General features: G+C 39.9%; 1 protein-coding gene across 2 annotated transcripts in view; it reads left to right on the top strand.

Annotated features, from left to right (window-relative positions):
• Positions 1 to 14,935, top strand: part of TRMT12 (tRNA methyltransferase 12 homolog) — a 200,304-nt gene that overhangs the window by 205 nt on the left and 185,164 nt on the right. The window contains exons 2-3 of one of the 2 annotated variants that reach the window (XM_069213269.1): positions 55 to 151; positions 14,276 to 14,364. In XM_069213269.1, the coding sequence (XP_069069370.1) occupies positions 14,291 to 14,364 (74 nt within the window). In that variant the 5' untranslated portion in view covers positions 55 to 151; positions 14,276 to 14,290. Of the gene's footprint in view, positions 1 to 54; positions 461 to 14,275; positions 14,365 to 14,935 lie in introns of those variants that run through there. The other variant, XM_069213260.1, reaches the window with a different exon arrangement.

The raw sequence follows: 14,935 nt of genomic DNA, 5'->3' as shown, positions 1-14,935 counted from the left end.
TACTTTTCCTATGTTCTAAGTAACTCGTGTTTTTTTTTGTTTTATTTTACTTAGCCATGTCAACGCTAATAGACACGGACAAAGGACTGTCAGAAGTACCGTGTGCTTTTACGGAAGGAGAGCACGCGACGGACCAGGGAGGTTGAGTCAGGCAAGGATGTGGTTCTGGGGGGGAGGGCTATAGCCCATTAGTACACAACACTGCAGGAACAACACCCCAAATGTTCCCTGTAATGCAGCAGCCAGACATCAAATAAATCAGAAAGCAGCACGCTGCGTTTTTAGTGCAAAGCATGCTATGGAAGCAGAACAAAAAATACCAGCGGATTAGCAATCACCTTTGCTTTATGTTTATCTATGACTTTGCATCTTGGGCGTTTCAACATGCTTCCAGGCATTATGCTGACCCAGCGCCGGGCTGGCATATAGGGTTACTGTAAAGTACGACCCCAACGTACAGGTAAGTTGTTGTACTTTATTTAAGACCCACAGCAACCCAACCGTGCCACAGTCTTCCTTCAACGTCACCAGCCATCCACCCTGGAACCTCCGTGCCGCAGGCTTTTCTCCCTGCTCTCCCATCTGCAATACTGTGGTGATCCCACTTTAACACTCTAATTCTACACACAACACATCTTCCATTTTTGCAAATAAATAAAATAACATACCCGGGTCAAAAAAAAAAAGATCTTCCTAGAATCATCCTATGACTTCAGCTGTGCTATTCCTCTAATATCTGGGGAGGTCATCCCAAACCATCCTGAAATATGTGTATAGGGCGAAATATTTAAATGAGATGACTCTAGAGTAATCACTAAAAATACCTTAGGATCAGGTTCTCATTACTTAAGTTGAACGTGTGTGATAATCTCCTACTCCTTCAGGAATGCCTAGTGACAACTTCAAAATAAGAGTCACTTACTCCTGGATGATCCCAGGACAACCTTAGGATGAGTGCTGTTTACTCTAGGATGATGATTCTATGACAAATTCATGATGACTGTGAAGTACTGGAGAATGACTGTGATAACTTTAAAATGAGTGTGGGTTACTTAGGATGAGTTTGTGACACCTTTGAAGTGAGTGTGGATCACCCCAGAATGATTTTATGAGAAATTTAGAATATGTCTAAATGACTCCATGGATCATTGTGAATTAGCTTTTGATAATTTCATGAGAAGTGCAGTGTTGGTGTTTATTACTCCTGGGCGATTCTACAAAACATTTTGAATGGTTGTGTGGCACTGCCCAATGACTTAATATTGAGTAAGGGATGTTATATGACACACGTGCATTCCTTTATCACTACTTTTTCTGTGTAGAGCCCATGAACTATGTTAGATCTACTGTCCAGTTGAAAAGCAACTTCTTGGAGTAGTATCACATATATACCTTTCCATCCAAAAGGAAACCATGTTTACATGGAAAAATACCTTTTCTAAACAATACAATGAAGTGTATATAATAAACTGCAACTCTGACTTTACCATGTTACTTTATTGACCTCTGCAGTAAAAGGTGGTGGGGTACTATAGAATGAACCTGAAAAGGTCCTTCACAAGAATGTCACATGCTTTGCATTCAAAATGAGCCTTTTACCATCTGATGCTCCCTTATATTCAGTGCTTATAACCATCACTTGTCGCATTATCTGATTTTTTTTTTTTTGTAGGTGGAAGCCTACCGGACAGCACATCGCTTTGGTTCTAAATACACATTAGGGACAAGCTGAAAGCTTACCTACAAATGCATTTGATCTACTGCATATCACTGGCTTTGTGTTTAGTGACTCATATTTGCTTACTTTCTATTTGTTAGCTTTATTTGTTTTAGCCTGTCCAGCATGTCTTAGTCCCTTTCTTGGCGCTTAGCCTGTTTACTGCTTCTCAGAATGGGTTGTTCTCTTCTTCCACGAGTGCTAACGTTTTGGAAAAAAAATCCTCTTTCATAAAGAATTCCATGAGAGTACATCTGTTTTCCAGTTGCCTCCGTGGTGTACCTCTTGCCTCCTATCTTCCGTGCTCAGTGTTCCTTTCTCTTTCACCTGTGCACTCCTCTTCTCTCTGTAATGCTTTCACGTGCTTGTGCTTCACCTCGCAAGATCCACACTTCTTTTTTTTACCCCCTGCTCCTCCAACCATGCTCTGCATGTTGCTTTTTAGTTACTGATCCAACACAGATTTTGTGTGTGTGTGTGTGTGTGTGTGTGTATATATATATATATATATATATATATATATATATTTATAGCAGTTGTGCCGTTTTGGAGGCGCATGCATGCATTGCGTGCACCTACAAAATGACACGGCCTGCCACATTAAAATATTTGTTCTCAATTGTTTGTGCATGCTGTGCTCATATTGCCAACCCAAATAGGTTCCAAAGTCAAGACTTACTGGATTTGCCAGTGCTTACTTCTTAATATTATCATCTGTAGCAAAAAAGTGCACACAATTTCTGTATTTGATAGCATAACATCTTGTCACAAAACACACCCAATTCCCCATGTCACCCCACCCTTGATACCAGCTTCATCAATTTATGTGAAGAAAGGAAATTAATATTTAAATTTAGCGATATTGTCTTTATGTCCCAAGGTCCTTCTGTGACCACTCTGCTTGCCCTTGCTGTTCCTCCACAGTCTTTTTTAGGTTAAAGCCTATCAGACAGCACAGCTGTCTGGTTGCAAAAATACTTATTCTGGACATTCTGAAAGCTTCCCTAACAAAGCATTCTGACATTGCTTACCATTAGCTTTGTAACTTGAATTTTCCGGCTTCTATTTGATGGCTTTATTTGCATTAGGCTGTCCAGCGTTTTTTCGCTCCTCCCATGGAGCAAAGCCTGTTCAGCATCCCTATAAACAGACCTTTAAATTTTGTTCCTAACTTGTCACATTTGCTGTGCATCCAAAGACGGAGGTCAAATGTTCTTCCAAGGGAGCTTGGCTTTTACTTTCCCTTCCCTGACGGTACTGGGAAAGAAAAAGCTTTTGCTAGCACACAACAACATTTAAATGCCTTCAAACAAACTCTGCAAATATTTCAGAGTATATCGGAATTATGAAAACACACTTCAAATATTTTAGTACGATCAAAACAAATCAGTACGCTAGATGATGTCATTTCCACACATTATTGTTTGGGGCGCTTTATAGTTTTATCAGTAAAACTGAATGTGCAAATGTAATGGGCAATTCAACTGAAAATGGGTTGTATTTAATGGCAGTAAACTAATACAGCATGCATATCCCACTCCAGGCCACTCCGCTCCACTGTAGGCCAGTCTATAATACTTTGCTGTACGCCACTCCGCTCCATGACACTTCACTCTAGGCCACTCTACTCTACTCTACACTAGACCACCTCACTCCACACCACAGCACTACGCTGTGCCCCACTCTACTCTGTTCCCCTTTACTCCACACTATGGGCCTAATTATGAGTTCAGCAGACGGTTTACACTGTCTGCTGAATTTCCAACGGGGGAGTTGCCGCCATACTGGCTACCTCCCCACCAAGCCTATTAAGAATTGCCCTCTAGGTCAGTGGATGGAAACCTGAGTTTCCGCCCAATGGCTTAGCAGGAAACAGCCTACAGCATTGTCTCCAGCTCATAATCGAGCTGACAGCAATGCTGTAGGATGCAGGGTGCACCTGCACCATCGAAAAACTGTGAGATAAAGGAGTGAAATGGCAGAATTGACTGAACACCAGAGGGTGAGGGGTTAGAAGATGGGAGACTGACAAAATGCAGTGCTGATAAAAGGCTCTGGAGGCATGGAGACCTGCTCCTTTAAGGGACTGGGTTAAGAATACAGTGCCGGACCTTTGACTATATTAGATTGCTGCCTCCTAGTGCTCCCTATTCTCAGTCAAAATGATGGGAGCAGTCTTGATGCAATGTTTGCTTTGATATAAATACATGCCTTTAGACAGTGTTCGTTTGATACAATGCATGCCTTCTCACCAAAAACATTCACAAATAAAATAAGCTCTGCAAAGCCAAAAGGTCAGCAGTGTGTGTGTGTGTGTGTGTGTATAAAAAAAATACATATATATATGTATATATATATAATTTTTATTTTTTATTTCTTATTATGCAAATGTGGTCAAACTCGGCACAAGCCGAATTCTATCCTTCACAATAAGGCTCACCCTGTGCCTATTGCTCTACGTTGTGGTTACTAATGGATAAAAAGGGCTGACTGAAAGCACCTGTAAGTAATACATATTTTTATTAAAAACAAAAAGCTTTGGCTATCGACATACCTTAAAAGGAATATCAGACTTTATACAGGTTTTTACCCTGATAATGTTACAACGTGTTAACTTTTACAATTCATTGTAATACTAAGCAGGGCTTTACAGCCCATTCCGTTATCCTGTAATTCTGTTGTTATGTCTGATATTCTTTAGTAATATATATTTTTTTAGATGACCCCCATGCACTCCATTTTTTTTTTTTTTTTTTTAGGCGGCAACCTCCACCATACCCTTTTTTTAAACCTCAAACTTCCCTTTACAACTACCCTCCCCTGAACCTTGTAAACCCTTTTCAACTCTTAACTTTTACCTGCCCCTGTACCCTAAAAAATCTTTACATCATTTTACCTCTATTCTGACGCCTAAAAAAGTTTACATCCCTTTCACTCTACCCTCCCAAGAACTATAAAAACCCTTTTAAGCACTATATCTCTAGCCCCTACTGAACCCTAAAAAACTCTGAACTGCTTTAACTTCTACACTCCTATGAACTCTAAACACCTCCCTTTACCTGCCCCTGGACCCTAAAAACATCTTTCTTCCTTTTACCTCTACTCGTCCCTAAATCCTAAAAACCCTCACCCCCTTTATCTCTACCGTCCGCTGAACCTTAAAATACCCCTATCTTCCTTGACCTCTGCCTACCATTACCATGACCCATTCCTTAACGATGACCCATCTCTCAACCCCCCCCCCCTTTTTTTAAATGACAAATGTCGTAAAACAAAAAAAAATACTTCTCTGAGTGAAGAAGTACGGCAGGTATAGTACATAAAAAGGGGCCTGCGTGGTACGCACCTGCATTGTAACATCCTGCAGGGCTAAGACTGTGAACAGTATACTCTAAAAGAGCATATAAAAAAATTGAGCGTTAGGGAACGACATTGAAAAACATGACTACAAACCCCACAATACAAGGAAAAATAAAAAACCGCCTCAAATGGATGTGAAAAACATATAACTCTGCTGATACATAGTGTATTCAGTAGGCCAGGACAGAACAACTCTGCTTCTTCACGTTCTGTTGTTAGCATTGACATCAATAAACCCTTTGCAGGGTGGCTATAAAATGGATCTAATGTGCCACAGTTAATCTTTGCTCTGCCATTTCTTCCCATTATCCGTTTTTCACCAGTCCAAGATGTGCTCTGAAAACACTGTTCATATATTTTATGTGTCGCTTTTACAGGGCTAGAGAGGAGCTTTCAGCTGAAATCTTAAGTATGTTAAAGTATGTTAACAAAGGGATGAAAAAAACCAATGTGATTTGAATTGCCAACTTTATAGAACAGAAGGGTGAGCTGGACACAACGGCCTTTTTGTATAATTGGAAGCTGTCTGGGAAGTATGGGTGTTGTCTATTCAATTTTTGAGAGGATTTTATACACGTTCAGGGCTCAGTTGTGCATGTATTAGAGCCTGTATTTATGTCAGTATGTATGTATTCTGCTGATGAAGAACTTTATCTGGCTTATCTATTAATGCGGGCCAGAACCCTTTAGAGTGCACTGTACCCAGGGCCCCTGAAATTATGTGTTTAGGAGCACTACATTTATCATTACTCACCAGATTATCCGCTGGTTGTCCTGTAGTGCCGAGTGGATCTCAACCCGAGGACAAACAAAGCAGCAAACAAGGAGCAGCAGGTTTACTAAGGCACACCATTTGCTAAGTGAACAACAGGCGTGCTACTAGAAGATTATGCAGCAAATCGCAGTAGTTAAAAAGCCTCTAGAAAAAAACACAAAGGTCTCCATTGTGAAGATTGTCTGTGAGGGGATTGTTAAAAAAAACGGTAGCATTGCCTATTAACTTGGTAGAATGGCGGGAGTTTGCGTCATACCTGAATGCAGGCACTACCGGGTAGCACTACCTCTTCTATTAAACTTAGAAGAGGAATGCTTCTGAATTAACAGTATTCTATGGCGCCACAATCACAGAATAAAAAAACAACCCTGCCCCACAATAATTACTGGATACCGCACGTGGAAATCAGTTTGGCTACTTCGCTGATGATTTTTCCTTGCAGAAACTCTTCAGCAAAAATGACTGAACTAGACTGGATCTTGAAGGAGTTGCAACTATAATACAAAGTGTAAATCACACCACTATTCTCCTTTTCTTGGAACTCATTGATTCCCAGTACCCAAGAAAGCGGGCTAGAAGCGTATTATATTTGATTGAGACTGCTTCTCTCCAGTGCTTAATTTGTAAATAAAAAGTTGCCGGTGCCCAAAGCCCTCCTCTTAAACACGCGGCTGCTGCAATCAAATGTGTGAACACGGAATACAGAGGCAGGGTAATCCTGAAGCCATCTCGGGGCCCTTCAGTCCATATAAAGTCACTCCCTGCCCCTTCCGTTCACTCTGGCAGCTTTCTACTTTCTCCCTTTGTGACGCCTTTTCGTTTTTCCCTTCCTCCGTCTTCCCCATATGTGTCTTTTGTTCGCAGCAAATGCTTGAGGCAGAAGAGTAAGCTCCGGCCCTTAAAAATAAGTGCCGGTGTCAGCACCGGAAACAACAAGCACAAATTAAGCACTGCTTCTCTCATAGTCCAGTTGTTGCAGGTGCAGGTGAGTGTATGTGAGGACAGAGCAGTTGTATGAAATACAGTGCTCCAATTTAAGCCAGAGAATTCAATGTTTTCAGCAAAACACCCTTATTCAATTCAGTTTCACTTACACCTTTCGATTGTTTTCAAAATCTCAACTCTGTTTCCATTGTGTTGGTTCCAAAAGAGTGGGGGAATTTGTTCATATCAGGAAATTTGAGTGATTTGTGAGCGATGCATCAAAATGAAGTGACAAGTGCCCATGCCTGACTTTTTAATTTTCAAAAAATCACGTCCCAGGAGGTAATATTTGTGTCCCTTGTTATGTTGTTCAAGCTTGTAGTAATGGTTCAATAATTCAAACCTTTTTTTTTATTAGGGTGAGCTCTCTAAATACATGTTGTAAATTCAACCTTACTGAGAGTGGTTCCATAAAAAACTGTGTACACACGTTTGCATGGTTTAACAAAATGAGGCTACGTGTAGTGCTCCTAGAATGCTCTCTGATTTAATACAAATATTTGCAGAAGCTTGGAAGCAAGTGTGTTGAATTTTGCTTTCAAAATTAAATATTCACGAACAAATGCAAATAGGATTTGTTTTCTCCTAATTTGCTATCAAATTTATAGGTACCATTCCTCTAAATTATCATTCATTGAAATGTTTTGATGCATGCTAGTATTTCCCAAAAATATTCATAATGGAAAATCAGTGAAACCAGTTTTAGAAAGATTGTGGCCCACATGAAAAAACAAGCATTGGCAAAGCCAATAGGTCTGATATTGGTAGTCAGTCAGTTGGTTTTGTCAGTGCATGTCTTATTTTGACATAGCTTTTGTAAAACTTTTGTTGTGTGAGCACTGGGCCCTCATCATTGTAACAAACATTGTGAAAAATCAGAAATACTTTCCAGTCTCAAAAAGCACACTTTGCCACAGTAGTTTCTGGCAATGAACAAAACTACTTTGTGTGCCGAAATAGCAAATTGCTGTCACTCACAGTGAAGCCAGCCACTATATGGATAGAGCAAGAGATAGAATTTTAATAAAAACAAAAGATCTTGGTTAACACAAGACCTAATTAGGGGCCCAAATCGTTAAAGATCGTCACAAAAAGGCACCATGATATGTCTTTGCATTAGTGCAGATTTACATATTGCACGACTTCACTAAAATTTACAGGAGTAGACCAGGAAATTGTACTCCTTCAAACTATTGTGAATTTTTTTTTTCACCAAGAGCACATACTGTTGAGTGTTTACAAGTTCACTTTCCCTTCGGCCACTTTTTTACTAACCCTGGAAGAAATTTTACTTCTGCCAATGGCAAGAGTAAATATCCAGCCTTTCACAGTATAGGAAAAGCTTGGAGAAGAGCTGGTGAAAACCCATAAAAACATGCAAGTTAGTAGGTTTGCACAGACTCAAAGGGCATTCCAATCCAGAAACTTTTGCCTACTGCTATCTCCAGCCCCATTATGTAGATCTGTAAAAAGGTGGCAAAATAAGCAAATTTTTAGTATTCAAGCCCTTCTATAGAATTAGCCCTGGCATAGTCAAAGAGGCTATTACCAGAGCTCTTATATATATCAGATTGCTGCCATAATTAGTCGTTGCTCTACATGACATCAAAAGGGACACGTAGATTATTATTATTTTTTTTTTTTTAACAGGACAAGTAGATTTATGAAGGAACATGTCCTATGGACAAGAAGGTATTTTATTAAATTCAGCACCCTGATTAATGGGTGTTCTGAAGGATCTACTGGAGTGTATGGTTGCCCATTGCCCAGCTTCAAGAAGTTATATTGTGAAACATCTTTGCCATTATGGTCCTTGTTATTAAAGCCTGGTGTAGGTGGAGTGGATACTGCACTGCTGCAGTTAGTAATACCGCTGGGCCCCTCTAACTTTGGAAGTGAGGAAAGAACAGGATTTTGGCCTCTGATTTAGTTTCTCTCTATACCAATAGCATTTTGCTTAACATGTACTTCTGTGGGTACTTAATCCTGTATTTAATGTAACTTTCATCCACTATTTTATTGGCATTGGGTGTGCAGTAATAGGAAAATAAATTAGAAATATTGTGACTCGTTGAATTATTCTAACAAAAATTTAACCAAAATATTTGATATAGTCATGAAATAAACAGAAAATCACCTGTAAATCATCAGCAATAATGTCACCTTGTTAGTGCCCGAGAAGTAATCAGGTAGTCATTTTCAAATCATCAGAAATAATCAAATTAAATGAAATGATCGTGTACTCATGTCAATGTCATCCTCAAATCATCAGGAACATTCCCAGCTTCTGAAGTAATCCAGTGGTCATTTTGAAGTCATCTTCAGATCATCAGATAAACTTTATTATGACGTCAAGAGCTTGATGATGCCTGATGATTAGAAAATGACTTCTAGTGTGGTTGGATGACCATTTAATGACTCTGGGATGGCTTCTAAAGTAAACCTGTTTGACTTGGATATATACGTTGCTATCTAAAATTGTGACAAAATAACTTAACAACTATGGACACAGTTGTGTATTTTACAATGACATTGCATCTAAACGCTATATGACATAATGTTCTACTAAAATAACAGAATAAAGTACGGGTAATGTATAAGTTCATCACTGGAAGTCCCTACAGTTGTTTGACAGTCTAACAGATCTCCCACGCCTTGTGTTCTTCTCACCATCAATAAAACACCTCTCACCACTCCTTACAGTTCTATACTCACTCATCAATTGCAAATTCCTCCAAGCCTTTGCGCAAATTACTTGTACTCGCACTACCACTTGTCTGATGGACATTAGTCCCTTCCTCTCCGAAATCAAACTTTCAATATTCACTCCCCTCCCCTTTCGTCAAGTACAACGTCACCAGCATGGCATTTGGCTAAATATCCCAATCATTTCTAATAAGGCAGTGAATTTGTTCCCACCTTTAGAGACCACTCTCTGGCTCTGACCATATCTCTCACCCTGAGTTCCACCCCGGTTGCGCCATTCTTCTGATGATAATAGCTCTTATAAACCTGTTGCACATTCTTGATATTCGATCTGACTGCTTCTGAAGACTTCTATCTGAATCTAAGTTCTCAAGATCTTAAATTGGGAAAAAACAGTTATCATAGGTGTAGTATGATAAGACCACAGAAATTTAGCTACTTCCAATTGCTGTGAGGCACCCTTCCTAATTTAAATGCAAATATTTCCCATGATAACTCTATTAAAACACTCAAAACATTCATTCCCAGCTGGGTGGTTGAAATATGTGAAATTGTTCTTCACTCCATTCTTATAGTTCCTTGGAGGTAAATTGAGGTCCATTATCAGCGATCAATCTCTTTGGCAAACCTTCCCTAACAAACACCTCATCCAAAAAATTTACCACAGACACGGCACCCACTTTTGTTGGAACTTTAACCTCAGGCCACTTTGAAAATGTGTCATTCAAAAGCATAATAACTTGACATTCTCTCCTGAAATTTCAAAAGGACCAAAAATGTCCATGCAAATAGTTTCCCACAAATTGTTCATTATTTGCTGGGGATACAAAAGGGATCTCTATGTGGCGTGTTTTATCTGCATTTGGACAATCAACACACTCTTGCACACACTTCTCAACATCCATATCTATAGTAGGCCACCAATACATTTCTTTAACTCTCCTTTTAGTCTTTACAATACCTAAGTGTCCCTCATGGTTGATGTCTAGAATTCTCTTCCTCAAAGTGGCAGGGGTAATAATGTGGAAACCACACAACACATGCCCAGTCTCATTCACAAGCAACTTCCCAATCTTCTGCACTAATGGCTTTTGGGCATGAAAATTCCACTACACAGTATTCCGACCCCTCTACGTCCTGATCATTGATAGAGTTTACTGGAGATCTACTTAGAAAATCAGCCTCACAATTTTTGATCCCTGGTAGATACTCAACATTGTAACTATAATCCATTATCTGGAATGACATTCTTGCGATTCATCTTGTTGCTTTTGACAACTCGTGGTAAGGAGTTTGACTAATGATTTGTGATCTGTTCTATGTGTGAACATAGTGCCCCAAACAAACTGCCTGGAGTAATTAACTCTCCATACACATGCTAAAACCTCTTTTTCAATTATGGAAAACTTTTATTCTGAATTGCCGAGTGACCTAGAAGCTTAAGCTATAGTTGCTTCTTTACCATTATCCTCCACGTAGGACTACACAGCACACCTTGGCCCTTACTACTGGCATCAGTAGAGATAACAATTTTGAGACTAGGGTCAAAACCATTTAAAGGCATTGCTTTGTATGTTAGATTTGATTTCAACAACATCAGATTGTAGACCACTATTGAAACAAAGTTGAAATTTTTATTCAAAAGTTGTCTGACTCTGTAAGTTCTTTCTGCAAAATGTAGTCCACATTTTGAAGTGAATTGGTAATAGCTTCCACCAGTTCAGGATTGGGAAGGATGCCTTTGTCACATACCACGTGTCCTAAGTTGGAAACAGACTCCTGAGCAAATTTGCATTTCGTAAAATCTACTGTTAGCCCTAGCAAATTCAATAAAATCTTCACTCTGGCATCATGCTTCTTCCTAGTCTTCCGCATAATTAAGATGTCATCTTGGAAGAAAAGAGGGCCCCCCAACTTGTACATGAGGCGTTAAAATATTGCTGCGGCCAATGCTAAACCGAAAGTTATACTGAGGAATTGGTAGCAACCAAACAGTGTTATGAAAACAGTCAGTGTCTTTCTTTCTGAATGGAGGGATACTTGGTGGTACACTGATTCAGGATCAAGCTTGATAAACCACTTCACACCTTTGGTCATTGCTATCAATTCCCCAATGTATGGCAGGGGAAACTCGTCAATTTCTATGTTTTTATGCAGGTCTCTAAGATTTATACCTTATTTTCCCATTCTGGTGTCTTTAAACTACCAAAGGTGCAAATCATTCAGACAATTTTATTGGCTCAATTATCTTGTCTTCTAATTTGCTGAGTTCTCTCTCGCCTTCACCATTGATGGCAAAAGCAATGTTCTTCACTTTATGTGAAACAGGCAGTGCATCTGTTTTTTAACATGCTTTTTTATGAATATCCAAATAGTTCACCCACCACACCAGACGAAACTTCAAGGAACTCTGACATAATATTTTGTAAAAAAGAATCATCTTATTCAACTAGTAACACCTGTTCTGGACTGTTAGGATCTGGTTTGATGCCTAGGGCCAAAGGTTGATCCAACCCGAAACTGAATGTCCTAATTCTGTAACGTACAGTTACCCAGTTTGATTTGAAGGATGACAACTTGTACCCTCTAATAGGAATCGGTTCCCATGTAAAACCTACTGGTAGGATGTCAGATGGTAATAAACGTGTACCCAAGGTAACAACAAAATTTTCTTCCCACAAGGTTTTATTAATGATGGTATAGGGCCACCTTGAATCCACCACAAGATTCACAGTTATTCCACCGAGTTTATTGCACGAACAGGCTTGTTCCTACACCGAGGTTTGACATTTGACACTTCAGAGTCAACACACAAAATGTAGTCATGTGACACTTCGTCCTCGTTAGGCCCAGAATCTGGGTCCACATCTACATGCTTGATCTTAGTAGTAGACAATTTTTTGTTGTTGCACAAAATGACCAATAATTCCACTATAGGAACATTTGTGCTTTGCAGCTGGGTACTTTTTGTCATAGGCAAGTTGTTCAGTACTACGAAAGCAATAGCATGCTCTTGTTTTTGACTTTACTGTCCATCTGAACTCTAATAGTCTTAGTGACATTGCTAGTGGCAACGTCCTTCTGTTGTGAGCAAGGCTTCCTCTTTACCACCTCACAGATTTGTTTAACCTCTATAGTTTTAACATTCGCAGCTTGCGTGCACCTCTTGGAAAGTTCTGCCTTTTTTTTTTTTTACAAACGCAATGACATCTTTCAAGATGAATCACCATATAGCCAAAAGTTTTCCTGAAAATGTGTGTTTTTGGTATGCTATGATTTGGTCCCTAATCAAGTAATTGTGAAGGTTTTTAAACTTGCAAGTTATAGCCAGTTTTCTTACTTTGGAGACATAGGTCCTGATTTAGATTTCAGCAGACCGGTTACTCCCTCACTATGAAATGGGGAGGGGGTGAATGTGTGTGTGGTGACAGATCTGCCGGTGTTGAAGGTCAGCCGTTTGAAAATCTTCTTGAGCATTTTTGAGTGCGTGGAAACAGGAGGCAGAGACTGTGTTTATTTGACCTGTCATAGCAAACTTGATGTCAACTAATAGTCGGGAGTTCTTTACATGGGTGGTTGGATTGGGTATGGGTGCGAGATCAGAAGGCCATTGGGTGGCGCCCCATAGTGAGGTTTCTTTAGCGAAGAGGACCACTTCCTTCTTGCGGCAGTTAGTTTTCATCCATCTTACAACTTTGGACATAAAAGTGAAGTTGGTTTGCATGTTCAGTGTTTTATTGGAGCGGGAGAGAATACGCTGGGAGTCTTCTGCATAGAATCTAATGATTCAGTGGGTGAGCAGTGTATATGTTGAACAGCATGTGATTGAGCAGGGATCCTCGTGGTGCTCCATAGATGAGTTTGGAAATTACTGAGGTATAAGGAGTCAAGCTGCCTGTAAGGAAAGAGTGGATCCAGTGGAGCGAGGGTCCCTGAATACCAATATCATGTAGAGATTGAACAATAATGGGGTTGGAGACAATATCAAACGCGGTAGATCGATTCAGAAGAATGAGAGCAGTGGTGTCTCCTTTATGGGAACGAGGAGGTTGTTATTGTTGCGGTAGGTGGTTAGATGTTTCCTCACGATCTTCACCAGGAAGAGTAGCAAGGAGATGGTAGTTGGCTGATCTTTTACGATTTATCTGGAATGAACTTTCTAAGAGCCATCTGCATGAAGATGGGCAGTATCTCCCACATTGGCTCTCCAGTTTACCTTTCATGAAGACTGCAGTTGTTGACTGCAGGCAGTTTCCCTCTGTTTCACTCTCATTATTAATTCCCAGCCATCCCTTGTAGACCTGTGTCTTATCTGAGAGTTGTGCCTCAAACATCATTTAGTATTTCCCAGGATCTTAATGAGTTGCAGGAAAGGCAAATGAATATTTAAAACCAAAAAAGGTGATTGTCGTTCAGCAAATAACTATTTTCATGAACATTGGTCTGGGATACGAAGTCTCTACTTAATTTGCATTGTGTTTGTGAGCTCTGAAAGGGTCTGCTGCTTTGTCAACAACTTTAACTGTAGTCAGGGGGATGTAGCGTGCAAAATACCATTCAGGTTCTGATCGTGATGACATGGTATTCAGCAGTCACATCACGTTGGATGTTGGCTAGGGCTAATGAAATTAGGAAATCTGTTCTGACTTTTTTAGTGGCCATTGGATGCATAGGTTGTTGATTATCCACGAAAGTTCAAAGAAATTACATTATATTGTTTTGTATTCTTTCAGGTTTTGTTGTTCACTATGGATGGAAAGCAAGAGGATGTTGGCGGTATAACTGCAGTCATAACAAAGGCATCATTTTCACAGCTGTACAGGTACAGTATGGACAAGCACAGTTTTGTGCTTCTGTAAACTTGCAGGGTTGCACACATTAGTAGATGAAAGGCTGACTGATCTGATAGGCAGTTTGTTACACACAAAGCATCCTTGTACAATATGACACAAGATAAAAACTGTTTGCTAGAGGATTAACTGCAGAACCTTTGAATGGAATACTTTGGTTCAAAGTTTTGTCCATTGCTTAATTTGAGCCGGTAGTTGCAGGTGGGGCCCACCAGCACTCATTTTTGGGGACATGCACTAATGTTTCCTATCAGACTTTGACCCAGAGTAGGTAAGAGAGAAAAACCCAACAGGGGAAAAGGAGGAAGACAAAGCAGGAAAACCTTTCATAGATGGAAAGCAAGAAAGAAAAAGAACCTGAAAGAGTGGATTAAAGGGGGGGAGCAGTGGCTGGTGATGGATGAAAGAGGAATTAGACTACCACAGCCTTGGTATTCAACACCCTGAAAGTAGATAGTGGCAGCTTTTGAGCAAAATCTTGGGCACCAAAACTTTTTTTTACAGAGCACTGTTTTTTCCCCTAGTAACTGTGTTTAGTAATGA

Source organism: Pleurodeles waltl, chromosome 2_1 (genome assembly GCF_031143425.1).
Source record: "Pleurodeles waltl isolate 20211129_DDA chromosome 2_1, aPleWal1.hap1.20221129, whole genome shotgun sequence".
NCBI lineage: Eukaryota > Metazoa > Chordata > Amphibia > Caudata > Salamandridae > Pleurodeles > Pleurodeles waltl.
This window is presented reverse-complemented; position numbering and strand designations above follow the sequence as displayed.